The following is a 12,786-nucleotide window of genomic DNA, read 5'->3' on the forward strand; positions in this document are numbered from 1 at the left end:
ATTAAGTGTGAGTTATTGCTATCCCCAGTGCACAATATTTTGGATCTTTATAGAAGGTTGGGAAATTCAATAATCAAGCTCACACAGAGATAAGGTTACCCTGTGCTATCATGTTTTCTTTCAAAATTGTTGAATTCAGCAAAATTTTCAGCTGGAAAACCAAGGACTAAGGTGATAAAGTATGTCAAATTTCAAAGCCTGGGGAAGACAGGGTACCTGAGGCTGTGGACATGCCTGTAAACATCTTACTAATACACTGCTACTGATGTCCTCAAACCCTGCCCTTGAACTGTGCTGAATAAAAGCTACCTGTGCTTGGGATAGGATTAATTTCAGTTAATTACAGCTTAAAGTTAAATGTCTGGTTTAGGCCTGTCATTTAAGCTGACATTGTCAGCAGCAGTGAGAAGAGTCTTCAGAGGCCAGCGCACCTCATGAGAATGCAGCAGCACTCTAAGGCTGCTGGTGGGTGACTCTTTCCTCTCCATAACTGAGGAATCATAATCCTGGAGGCTGGATGTCAGACTGCAATGTCTGGGAGATGTACATCATCCCATCTTGCACTCCATCACTAGGCTGACCACTCATACCACAGTGCTGGGCAACTTTCCGTGCTGGGTGCTCCTCAAGTGTCACCAGCGCCTTCTCCAACGCCTGGTAACGCTGGCTCCTTGGAGGACAAAAGTTGTGGGGCACCACTGAGGAAAACATCCACTTGCACTGAACAAAACTAAAACCCTCCTCCTCCTCAGTTATAAGTAAGGGCTGGTTCAGCTCTGCCCCTGCTCAATGCTCTGCTGATGGCCCCAGGAACTCCACCAGTATGATGGGGTGGTGTGAGTCAGGTCTCTAAGTCTCAGCAGCAGTCAGAAAACCACCTCCACCTATCCTCAAATTTTAGAAGTTGCTCCACAGATTAATATAGAACAAATTATCTTGGATCAGGTGCTGAGTGTTCTTCAGACTTAACAAACCTTCTTTTGCTGCAGGTTGAAAAAAATTTAAAACTGGAAGAAAAAATCACCATGCTGCAACAGCAGAATGAAGAACTCAGAGCCAGGATTGAGCAAAATACTGTCATAACAAGGTTTGTGCTGGTATTTGCAATCTGTCTGAGATTGAAAGGAGGCCCCAGGTCTTAATTGTCCAAGGCTGACACTTATTTCCGAAGGGGAAAAACTTATTTGCCCCTGAAAATGTATTTGTGTTCTGCTCTGCTTATTAAAAAATATTTTTATATTGGGGTTTGCTTCCTTTAACATAAGGAAGGCCATGTATCTGTCTGTGCATCTCCATGATTTTGACATGCTGCTGAGAACAAGCTTGCTAGTGGTTCTGATCTCAGTATCAGTGCCCTGAGACCTGTTAGTCAGTGGGTAATGAGGATGCAAAATGGAAAAATCCTGGGAAAGACATCCTAAGGATGTCATTGTCACCCAGGCAGGATTAACCTTTGGCAGGTTTTTTCATCAGCACTCCCTTTTTGCAGCCTTGTCACAATGGGACACGGGTGACAAGGCTCCTTGTTAGGTGACATATGAAGAGCAGGGTAGGATAGTCCCTGTCCCAGAGAGTTATATTATGCTGTAAGGCTGAAGCCAGGGAGAAGGGGTGCCAGAGGGAGAAACTAGAGCTGGTCTTGTCCCAGCACTGCAGCTACCTAGCTGTCATGGCATCCAGAAATGATGCCACTGGCCAAAAATTTAAACTTTAGTCCATTTTTTTAAACTGTCAGTGTCTCCTCTCTGATTTTAGTTTTTGTCTTTCTCATGCCTCATTTCTTAATGACTCAGCCTTTTGAAATTGTCTCCAGCATGCAGATATTCTACCACTCAAACTGGGGTGAGAATTATGTTTTCTCCCACCTGATTGTAAATACCTCTAGTACACATCTCACTATCTGAGGTGGGTGTCTGCAGCATTTCTGTGCTGGGGGAGGAAAACTGGGTATTTTTAATTCTGGTTCACCAGACCAGTTTGTGATGCCTGCTTTTGGGCTGGATGAATTGTGGCCTGGAAGTGGCAGTGTCTCTCCACGGCTGACAACAGCCAGGGTGTCTGGTTCAGCGCCTGGCATCTCTGCATTGCAGCTCTGTCTCTGGCTGGGGAACAGCACCCTCCCTCCACTCCCTGCTGCCACCCAGCTGCAGCACTTTGCTTGTTGCCTGCAACTGCTCAGGTACTGCTCTCAAAAACACCTTTCAGGAGAAATGCTGAATTCGAAGTCAGCCTGGGAACTCAGCTTCAAGGAGAATAATTTTCAACAAGTAACTATTTGGGGACAGCTGTGGGGCAGCTACAGGGACAGCCAGGGCTTTAAAGCTGGAGTTATTAAAGCATGCATTTTCCCAGCTGCAGTAAGCACCCTGACTGCTGATTTCTGTTGTACTGGCACTGCCTGGGAGGCACAGCATGAATGAGCTCAGGGAGCTGCCCCGGATTAGAGCTATTTCTGCAGTCTGGGTGCCCAAGCGGCCGTGGCAGCCCAGCAGCAGTGAGAGGAGGGAGAGGAAAGAGCAAAGCCGGCCTCTGCAGCACCGCCAGGAGGGGGTCCCAGAGGCACTGGGGTGTGAGGGGTGCACCACAGAGATATTTCCAATTAAGGACAAGGGCAGGTACAAAGGGAAGGACAAGAGCCTTTCAGGTAGATCATGACCCAGTTTTGGATGCGAGAGCTCCACAGAGCCCCTGCTGGGAGTTCCCAAAGAACTTAAATAAGTGATCTGATCTTCCAGTGCTTCAGATCCTCCCTCAAAATCAACCAGCTTTTTTTTTGGTCCTTTGGACTGGGGTTGTCTGAAGAATGACAGTTGCCAACACCCAAGAGATCAAGGTGACTCTGCTAGCCACTGCTCACTTCACAGTTCAGAACTTTCAGGGACTGGGAGAAGAAAGAGATGCATTCTTGAGCTACATTTCTGTAGGAATTGAGGTTAAAAAAGCAAAAATTCTTTAAAAATGTCTTTTAAACAAAATAAGAAATGCCAACCCCACCCTCTCATAGACTTCTGGTGAGTGGACCAGAAGTCCCTGACATCTGCTACACCTTCAGGCTACATCCAGAAAAGCAGTTGTACAGAATTTTTTGTATGCATCCAAAATCCCCACCCAGCTGCTGCTGAACACTGAGAACACCTAGGGGGAGGTTGGGTTCCTCCCTATTCATTCCTATAAAACCCTAAATTGCTAGTAAATGAGGTTAGGTGCCTGCCCAGAGCTGCTGCAGGTTGATCACATGAGGAGCTGGCTCCTGCCCAAGCGTAGTGGGGCTGCAGAAGCCTGGTGCTCCTGCATGCATCCTTTGGGACATGGGTGTTGTCAGCACTTGCCCAAAACACGTCTCAATCAGGTCCCACAGTCTACTTGCCCTGCCCCATTTGTTTCAAAACCAGTCACTTGGCTGATGAGTGCAGACTCACTAAGGCTGTGGTGCCCATAGGAGATTTCCACGTCCCAGCTCCAGGAAAGCCATGAAGTTATGGGCATTCTAGGCAGACCACCTCCCTGGTCATTACTGGGGAAGTTTATCTGGTGTTGCAGTCAGGAATAGAGGCTATTTTGGGACCAAGGAGGATGGAACTGGAGAAAAACCCATAACCTCATGACCTTTTATAGAGTAGAGGGAAGACTTGAAGCTGAGCTGTGTCCTGCATCAGGACATCAGCTGAAATTCAGAACATGGAAAGGCCAGACTGCTTTTCCTTAGCATACTGTAGCAGCAAGTTGAAAAAATCATGGATGCAACTGCTGCCAACCCTCTTTGTACTTCGACACTCCACAAGGGCAGGGAGAAAGGCTGGGGCTCATCCCACCACGGGTGCATCTGGAAGCAGAATCAGACACTAGGGGGAAGCTATGACTTGTAGAGATGACTTTCTCACCCAGCAGTGAAGAGATCTGGGGCCAGCTGTGCCACAGCTTTGGCAGCTCAGCCCTAGGGGCAGGGGTGGCTGCATGAATGCCCCATCTTTGCCCTGGAGCGCCTTACATGTTGTCCCACTTCTCTCTCCAGGCAACTGTCAGAGGAGAATGCAAATCTTCAAGAATATGTTGAGAAAGAAGTGGAGGAGAAGAAGAAGCTCAGCAGGACTAACGAGGAGCTGCTCTGGAAGCTGCAGGAGGGAGATGCCGTGAGCCCCGTCAAGCTCCCGCCCTCACCGTCCACTCCTTTCTATCGCTGCTCATCAGGGAACTCCTCTCCAGCAAAAGTCAGAACCTTGAGGCGATGAACAGGCAGCTGTGTGCCGAACGTTCCCTGCCTTTTATGCATTTCCAGTCTGCAAAGTGTTACCATCCAAGGAAGTACTACCTACCATCAACTGGCGCCCAGGGTTCATGGCTGCAAGCATGCTCAGTAGCTGCATAGCTTTACACTAGGCAGGGTATTCTTACAGTCCCCACACAGAAATTCTTGGTTCTGACATGTTGATTAGGGTAGCAAAAAAGATAGCCAAAACTAGAACAGCAGAAAGTTAGGATAGGAAAAGGTTTAGCTTGATGTGTGAATGTTTTAACTATGGTTAGAGCCAAAAGTTGGGAAATGCTCTATTAATGTTCATTAGAATGAACTTTTGCTGCAGTATTTCAGGTTAGTTGCAAATGGTGTGAATATTTCTGTATATGTGTCTGTGTTTATATACATGTATGTATTGTACCTTTATACCTATATATAGACGCACACACATATATATGTAGTTGCAGATGTTCTGAATTACATTTTTTATATTATTGGATACTACTAAGTGCTGATATATTTTCATTACAGTCAGCAGTTTTCTAACTCGTGCCTAAGACTTGTATCTAAACAAAATGCATTTCTGTTTAGCCTCCCAGGAATATTTATACCCAACCTAGAAGAAAGTTACACAGAAGTAGAAGCGCCTTCCAAGTGACCACCAAGTGGTACTCTATGTAACATGAACACCAGCGAATTTGAAATTCTAAGACAGTACTGCCTTCCAAACCATCACCTTTGCATTGAACACCAGAAAAGATACACATACCATCCACTACTTTTTAACTCTTAGCATTGATATTCTAAGTGGAGATAGGCTAGAGATGAGAAAACTGAGAGTTTTAGCAAATTTGGTAGAGGTTACTGGTTAACATGGTTCAATTTTAGTGTCTTTATTTCAATCCTAGTCAGATCTTATCTTGTTTAACCTTGTCGTGGTTAGGATGCAATCAAAATCTCTGGCTGTAGATTTCTGTCCATTTTGTTTTATTTCAAGCCCAAGAAGCAAGAAGGAAAAAATAAGTTGCTTATCTTTGCTGGAGGAGAGGTTTCCAATGGTAAGATGAGATACTGGACATCTGCTAGGGCTCTAGCTTCCTTACACTGCAAATGCCAAACAGAGCATAGCTAACTTCATAGGTGCAGATGAAGTCAGAATTTCATTCCTTCCACATATCTGCATTATTTCACATTGCTACAGCTTACCCAGAGTTACAGAGCACTTTGAAGATTCATGGAAATGAGTGGCTAAACTACCTTTAACTTTCCCATCTAGAAGCAAAAATGTTCACCCAGGCTTGGGGTGACTTCCCACCTGAGGGGACGGTGAGGCCGAGGAGTAGTTGGGGTCAGACTGTCTGCAGGGCCCTCATGGGCATGGCTAACAAGATAAAAATATCCCTGAGCATAATTTACAAAACAAAGAGATCTGTGGGATGCTTTTCTACCCAGCTTAGGGCAAAGAGCCTGCATGCAGGCTGCTCTGTGCACTGGGGCCAAAGTTAGCAGGGCGACAGTACCTGGAGGGAATCCCTGAGGTGCAGGACGGCTGCAGGGAGGGTGGCTTCCTCACCCGGGTGTGGGGGGGCACCAGCAGGCCCTGCACCCACAGGGGTGGCACTGCACAGCCCTGCCATCCTGCCAGAGTGGGAGCTGTGCTTCAGCTTTCCTGGGAAATACTCAGGATTCACAGACTGCAGCTTAGATACAGCTTCAACCACCATCAAAGCACCTGTGGCCTGTTCCACAGTGTTAAAAAGAAAGATGATTTTTTTTCTCCTTTTTTAGAGAAATTTATTTTTGTAGCAGCTTTTGCATGGTACTGTGATACTGAGTAAATTGAACATCTTAGAATAGATCATGCCACACCAGCTACTACTGTTGAAATGCATTGCTAGATTTTAGTGTGTCCAGCAAGTACAACCTGAAAGATAGATACCTAGCACGCACATGCACACACAGCCTCTTCTTGCCAAATACGACTTTAATAATTTTGATATTTGCTAATGGCACAACTATTTGCAACACCTACAGCATTGTCATCTTTCATTCCACCAATAGAATTCTGAGACAGTGAGGTCACAGGCTCAGAGGGTGATTTGGGTTAGAAGGGAACTTTAAGACTATCCAGTCCAGCCCCCACTGCCATGGGCAGGGACACTTTCCACTAGACCAGGTTGCTCAGAGCTTCATCCAGCCTGGCCTAGAATGGGGTATCCACAATTTCTCTGGGCAACCTATTCCTACCACTCTTATTGTAAAAATTCTTTTTCTTATGTCCAATCTAAACCTGTCCTCTTCCAGTTTAAAACTGCTGTCCCTTCCATCACTACAGGCCCTGCTAAAAAGTCTCTCTCCATTTTTCCTATAGGCCCCCTTAAGGTTCTGGAAGGCTGCGAAAATATCTCCCCCAAGTCTTCTCTTCTCCAGGCTGAAAAACTCTAACTGTCTCAGCCTGTCTCCATAGAAGAGGTGCTCCAGCCTTTTAAGATCTTTGTGGCACTCCACTTAGACACACTCCAAGATGCCCATGTCTTTCTTATCCCCAGAGCTGGATGCAGCAATCCAGGCTGGGTCTCACAAGAGCAGAAGGGCAAAATCCCCCCTTGCCCTGCAGGCCACGCTGTTTTGGATGCAGCCCAGGATACAAGTGACTTTCTGGGCTTTGAGCACCAACTGTTGGTCCATGTCCAGCCTCCTATCCAGCAGTATTCCCAAGTCCTTCTCAGCAAGGCCGTTTTCAATCTCTTTATGCCCCAGCCTGTATCCATACCAAGGGTTGCCCTGGCCTAGGTGCAGGACCTTGCTCTTGGCCTCGTTGAACCTCATGATGTTCACATGGCCCCACCTCTCAAGCCTATCCAGATCCACCTGTATGGCATTCCCGTCTTCCAGTGTACCAACTGAACCACTCACCTTGGTGTCAATCCACAGACTTGCTGTGGATGCACCTGATCCCACTGAGTCATTTACGCTATTACACAGTAATATCTTAAATATCAGACGCAATACGGACCCCAGAGGGGCACCACTCCTCACTGATGGCCCTTTGGACATTGAGCTGCTCCGGATGCAACCATCCAGCCAATTCCACTGCCAGCTGCTATCCATCAAAGCTGCATCTCCCCAGTTTAGGATGCTGTGTGGGGCTATGTCAAAGGCCCTGCAGAGTCCAGGTAAATGACATCAGTTGCTCATCCCTCACTCACTAACACAGGCACACCATGGTAGAGAGCCATCAGATTAGTCAGAGTGGATTGTTGGTAGTTTCTAGGATCCTCCTTTTTGCCCTTTGTGAAAATGGTTGAGATGAAACAACTGGAGTTGTTATTGATGCTACTCAAAACTTTAAATGCACTAAAGCATATAATTGGCCCAGGACAGGCTGGCTGAATCTGTTGTAATTTATTAATCTTTCCCCTTTATACCTGGTGCTTTCCTTATCACTTTGTTGGTTTAAAATCATATTCAAGAGATGCTTCCAGCAGTGAATTGGGAGTGGGGCTTTTATGGTGGGAAAACTGGGACTGAACCCAGCTCCATCATCATTTGTTATCATTGCCAATCCCTTTCCCATCTAATTTTTGCCTCCCAATCCTGCCTCTCACTGGATTCTTCCTTGGCACACCCTCTGGGGTGTGCCCAATCACTAACAAAACTGTAGGAAGTTCTGCCTAACCAGAGGGACCCAGCAAACTGTCCCTGTGGGGGGTGTGAAGAGTGGCTCCTTCTGGTGCAAGCCCAGAAAAAGACTTCTTTCCCCAAAAGAGGTTATACCTTTTTTATACTTTTCCTCTGTCCTTTCTTTGCCTCTGCATGCTGAACTAGGTGCAAAAGAAAAGCTCAGGTCACTCGGACAGTGGGAGGAAGGGAGCAGCCCCTGAATGGGGCAGCCATTCCCAGGGAATGAAGATCCCCTGATGCAGGGCCAAGCTGGGGAGGGGAAGTGTTTGCTTCTGCAAAGCTGGAAACTTCCCAAATGCCATAGCCACTGTGGGGACTTCGCCATTTGGAAATAGGATGGCCTTTGGAAGCAGAGGGAATGTAGCCAACACTAAGCAGAAAGAGTTTCATCATCTCTGTCTTTAAGGAAGTTGTTTAATTTCATTAATCTTTACTCAATGCAGAAGGGTGTAGCAGCAATAAAACCAGCCCACAGCTGCTCCCAGGGGATTCCAGAGATGGGCACTGGGAGCAGGTATCAGCCATGGGATGGCAGGAGAGCCAGCAGCAAGTGGGGCATGGAAAACTCCTTTATATTGTGGGAAGGTACCATTTGTCCCTCCTGGGACTGCACCTTCAGTGACTGCTGGCACAGACGGGTTGACTCAATGCACAGCAGCAAAGGCTTGCGGTGGTGGCAGGTGGGGGAAGGAAAGGAAAAACTATCAAGTGCAAAATCAGGTATTTTGTCTCTGCACTGATGGTGGTTGTGTCCCATGGACACTCTGAGGAGCCTCTGTACAGTTTCCCATGCAGCAGGAGTTCTGTGGTCCCGTTTATTATGTGGCTAATGATTACAGGAAGAGTTTGTATTATTTCAATTATGATGTACAGATAAGTGTAATATATTCCTCATAATAAATCCGTGCGCCAGTGCACCTGTGGGCTGACGGATACAAACCAGCATGTCCTGCCATGTTTTCTGTGCACAAGGGAACTGGGATGAATGGGAAACAAAGCAAAAGCCCATCAGAGGCTTACCCCATTAAGGTAAAGACAGAAGCTAGTCATCAGCTTCCTGGCAGCAGGGCTGGTCAGCTGCCTTACCTGACAGTGCCTCACGTGCTAGGAGTTTCCATGGACTCATTTTCTAGGATGCTTCCAGTATGACTGGGGCTGCCAGAACAGTGATTGTGGTCTGCAATGTTTCCAATGAAGTGTCATGCTGCAGAACACGGTAACAGGAACATTTCTGCAAGTGGTTCAGGCTCATCAGCAAACACCTGAACTCCCCAATGTTCCAGTTCACTCAGTTTCAACACCCCACATCCTGCCTCCTTCACCCTGCCCTCCTGCTGAGAGCCACAGAGCTGCTCAGGCTTTGCCACAAGGATTAAAAAGGGACCAGGTCATACCCCACCTCGGGAATGTGCCTGACAACATGCACCTGAAATATTTTTCACCAGGCCCTTGGCTTGCTCCATGCAAATGAAGCTTTGGTAAGGACACAAGCTTCATGTTTTCACTGAACAGAAGCTGGCAGCCAGGTAGGAAAAACATCCTTATATTTTTAGTACAATACAAAACTTTGATCCTGTCTGAGTTATCATCTTGTTGCCCTCCCACCACATTTTCAGTGCCTTTTGGAAGGCTGTGGAGTGTGTTGAGCTTGCCTGTGTTTAAACAAAACAGACTTCAACTTAGTGGCTTTTAATTTCTATATTAATCTCTCCCTGCTTGAGTAAGACTTTGTATATGCACAAGGAGCAAAGCCTTGGCAGATGGTCAAGACCCAGTGATTGGAGCAGAACCCCAACTTCATTCTGTGGGGGAAGCTGCACTCATAACACACCCTGAAGTCCACCTAGGAGGCAATTAACACATTGCCTTCACTTCCTCAAATTGCAATTCTGTCAAGAAAAGCCTCCCAATGTACTAGAATTAAAAGATGAAAACACTTCAATGGGCAGAAAGGCTATAAAGTCTCTTGGAAACATGAGAATTGGTCCACAATCCAGCCATGAAATCCAGGAGATGGTCTGATTCCCTTTTCTGCTGCATCAGATGCCTGGTGAGATCCTGGGCAAGTCATGCAGGGGTCTGTCTGTTCAGTTCTCCAACTCAATGACAGGTGCAAGAGCCTGTTGCTTCATCAGCAAGAGCCATGCTGACAAACCAAATAAGATTGTCCAGTGTTCAGAGGCAGTAGTATGAAGGACACCTAGGAAAGCATCCACTCACATTGGAAAGGGGATTTCTGCAGTATCTGGGATACTCCAACCCAGAAGTGTTTGAGAGCAGGATGGACAGGGCTTTTAGCAACCTGATTTAATTAAAGATGTCCCTGCTGATGTCACGTAAGCTGGACCAGATGATCTTCAAAGGTCCCTTTCCAACCCAACTGTTCCACAATTCTATGATTTGTTTTTCAGTACAAGCTGAAGCATTAATTTAGATCAGTGGCATTACTTGGGCATGGCTCACCTTAATAAGCCTTTTTAGAGTAGTGGATTAATTTGGCTAGGGAAAGCTATTAGAGAGAATTAAAACAAACAAAAAAAAAACATCTTACAGCCAAAACCAAGGCATTGCCAATCAAATACAGACCCTGGTCTCAACTCCAAATTTCCCACCTTTCACTACAGATAGGCTCTGGAGACAATCTCAGCCCCAAAGGGAAAGCTCCCCTCAGCAAGTCAGATCCTAGAGCCTTAGTGGTGTTTTCTGGCTTGCACATTCTGACAGGACTGAAAAATCCCTGCACACCCCCACAGCCTCCTCTGGGCAGGTGGCTGACACCAGGCATTGTTCACATCACTTTGTGCCTCTGAGGATTCTCCTGTGCTTCCCCTCCCAGGGCAGGAATGTGCTCGAGCCACCAATGCCAAACCAAAGTTGCTAATGCCAGGCAGCCAGCACAGAAGACTGATGTGGGGGGAGAAACATAGGGCTGCACTTGCTGTCAGAGCTAGCTCAGTTCTGCTGGCCACCTCCACCACTACAGCCACATCACTGGTGGTTTCTGAGGCAAAGAGGCAGAACTGCTCTTTGGAGACACCCCTTGTTTTCAAGCCTTTGCAGTACTTGCAGCATGTGGTTTCCTGACTAAAGCTGGCAATCCCTCTGTGGAGTGTACAGCTGGGAGAAACACCTGCTGGTGTGAGCTGTGTGCTGCTGAGCGATTGCTCACCTGACAATCAGCAACCACAAACCTTCCCAACATTTCACAGCAGTGACATGCCTTAAAGCATGTGAGCATGTAGCTAAAAAACCCAGTTAAATAAAAATAAAAAAAAAGGTTAAGACTTGATATTTTAAAGAATGCAAATCTTGCAGGTGCTTTGTTGACCTGGGGAAATCTAGTGACTGGGGAGAATCTTTTCTTTTTGTATGTGTGCATACACAGAGGGTACAGCTCACCTAGGGTGAAGGATGGACCCTGGTCTATGCCTGATAGTAGCACTGCAAAACCTGCTCCATGTAAAATTGAGTAGAATATCTGTTGGGAGGAATTCCTGATTCCTGGGGCTACTGAAAGAAGGACATTTGTGAGGCCTGGTTTCATAGCAGCAGTTGCACACAGAAGCAGCTCTCTTTCTACACACTGGGGAAAAAAAAAACAAAACCAGAGAGAGAGAGAGGGAAGTGCCCAGATGAGCCACCAGTGCTGCTGGGAATATGCCAGAGTTGTGTCTTTTCATCTTGTGGTCCCTTTTAACTGTGCTGCTAAACAAACTGCAAGCTGCAGTAACCAAGTGGGGGAGGCCTGCATTCTGCTTCCTTACTTCTGCATAACTGATTACAGGTGTAATCTGGTTCAGGATCCCCACCACAAAGTTTCTTTCACTGCAGCCATTCTTTCAGTCGCCCGTAAGCCAAATAGTCATTTACAGCTGTCTGAGCCAGTGTCTGTGTTTCTCTCCGCTTCTGCTGAGGCTGCGTAGCTGGCTTCCACACTGTGCCATATTCCATAGGTAAAGTAGATGATAAAGCCTGTGGAAGCCAAGGGAGAGGGCACTGTTAGCTCTGAAAAGAAACAGAAACCTCTACTCACAGCCACTGATACAAGTTACACCAGTCTAAATCCAGCCATCCTCATGGTTAGCTTCTAGCAGACAGCCACTATCTTCTTTAGGGAAAAAAGCCATTAACACAGGCAGGCACCAGTCTTTAAAAGTCAATCTATCCCAGCCCCAAACAGGATCCTGATTTGAGCACCTCAGACAATTCAGCCCTATCTAAGTGGCTGCTGGGAGCATCTTGGGATGCAGCTCAGCTTGTTCAGCTCCAGAAGCACAAGCTCCACCACCTGGACAGCAGTGCAAGGCTGGCCAACAAGGAATGCTCTGTGGTTTCTTGTTGGCAACAAGACCCGTAAGACGGTTCATGGGTTGTTGTTTTGTCCACACAAAGGCTTCAAGACCCTTGAATTTGAAACAAAGCTTGTTACATGCTGACTAAAGGGCTTCAGTCAAGTCACCAGGGTTGCCCAAGGATGGCCAGAGTGCAGAATCCCTCCCTGGAATGCTATAATAAATTTATGGTGAACAGAATCTAGTAACTCTGTACATAGCATTTTTCACTTAAACTCACCTAGGAGCATCCAGATTGCAAACCGAATCCACGTGCCTGCATCTAGCTGCATCATGAGGTAAACATTGACAAAAATACTCCCAGCAGGAAGGAAGGGCAAAAAAGGTACCTGAGGAAGAACAAGGGATATGTTACATCTACAAGCATGGTTAACAAGCAGCAACGAACATCACATCCCTCGTAAATGGGAAGTGATGGCTGTTACCAACTCTTCAGCTGCCAGATGTGAGAAAAGACAAGGTTAAACCCAAAGGGACATCAGTCCAACACAGGAGGGGCATGTGAACGATGCTATT

The 12,786-nt window shown here is 46.7% G+C and overlaps 2 protein-coding genes across 3 annotated transcripts in view; one reads left to right on the forward strand and one right to left on the reverse strand.

Annotated features, from left to right (window-relative positions):
* MTUS2 (microtubule associated scaffold protein 2) overlaps positions 1-5,410 on the forward strand; it is a 159,717-nt gene extending 154,307 nt beyond the window's left edge. Inside the window, exons 13-14 of the mRNA XM_058800039.1 lie at positions 990-1,087; positions 4,013-5,410. Coding sequence (XP_058656022.1) covers positions 990-1,087; positions 4,013-4,229 — 315 coding nt within the window. The 3' untranslated portion in view covers positions 4,230-5,410. The remainder of the gene's footprint in view (positions 1-989; positions 1,088-4,012) is intronic.
* A 4,029-nt stretch (positions 5,411-9,439) lies between these two features.
* The window catches only part of SLC7A1 (solute carrier family 7 member 1), a 37,288-nt gene continuing 33,941 nt past the window's right edge, over positions 9,440-12,786 (reverse strand). For both annotated transcript variants that reach the window (XM_058825302.1, XM_058825301.1), the window contains 2 exons: positions 12,491-12,599; positions 9,440-11,890 (listed from right to left, as the gene is read on the reverse strand). In XM_058825302.1, the coding sequence (XP_058681285.1) occupies positions 11,781-11,890; positions 12,491-12,599 (219 nt within the window). In that variant the 3' untranslated portion in view covers positions 9,440-11,780. The remainder of the gene's footprint in view (positions 11,891-12,490; positions 12,600-12,786) is intronic.

Source organism: Ammospiza caudacuta, chromosome 2 (genome assembly GCF_027887145.1).
Source record: "Ammospiza caudacuta isolate bAmmCau1 chromosome 2, bAmmCau1.pri, whole genome shotgun sequence".
Lineage (NCBI taxonomy): Eukaryota > Metazoa > Chordata > Aves > Passeriformes > Passerellidae > Ammospiza > Ammospiza caudacuta.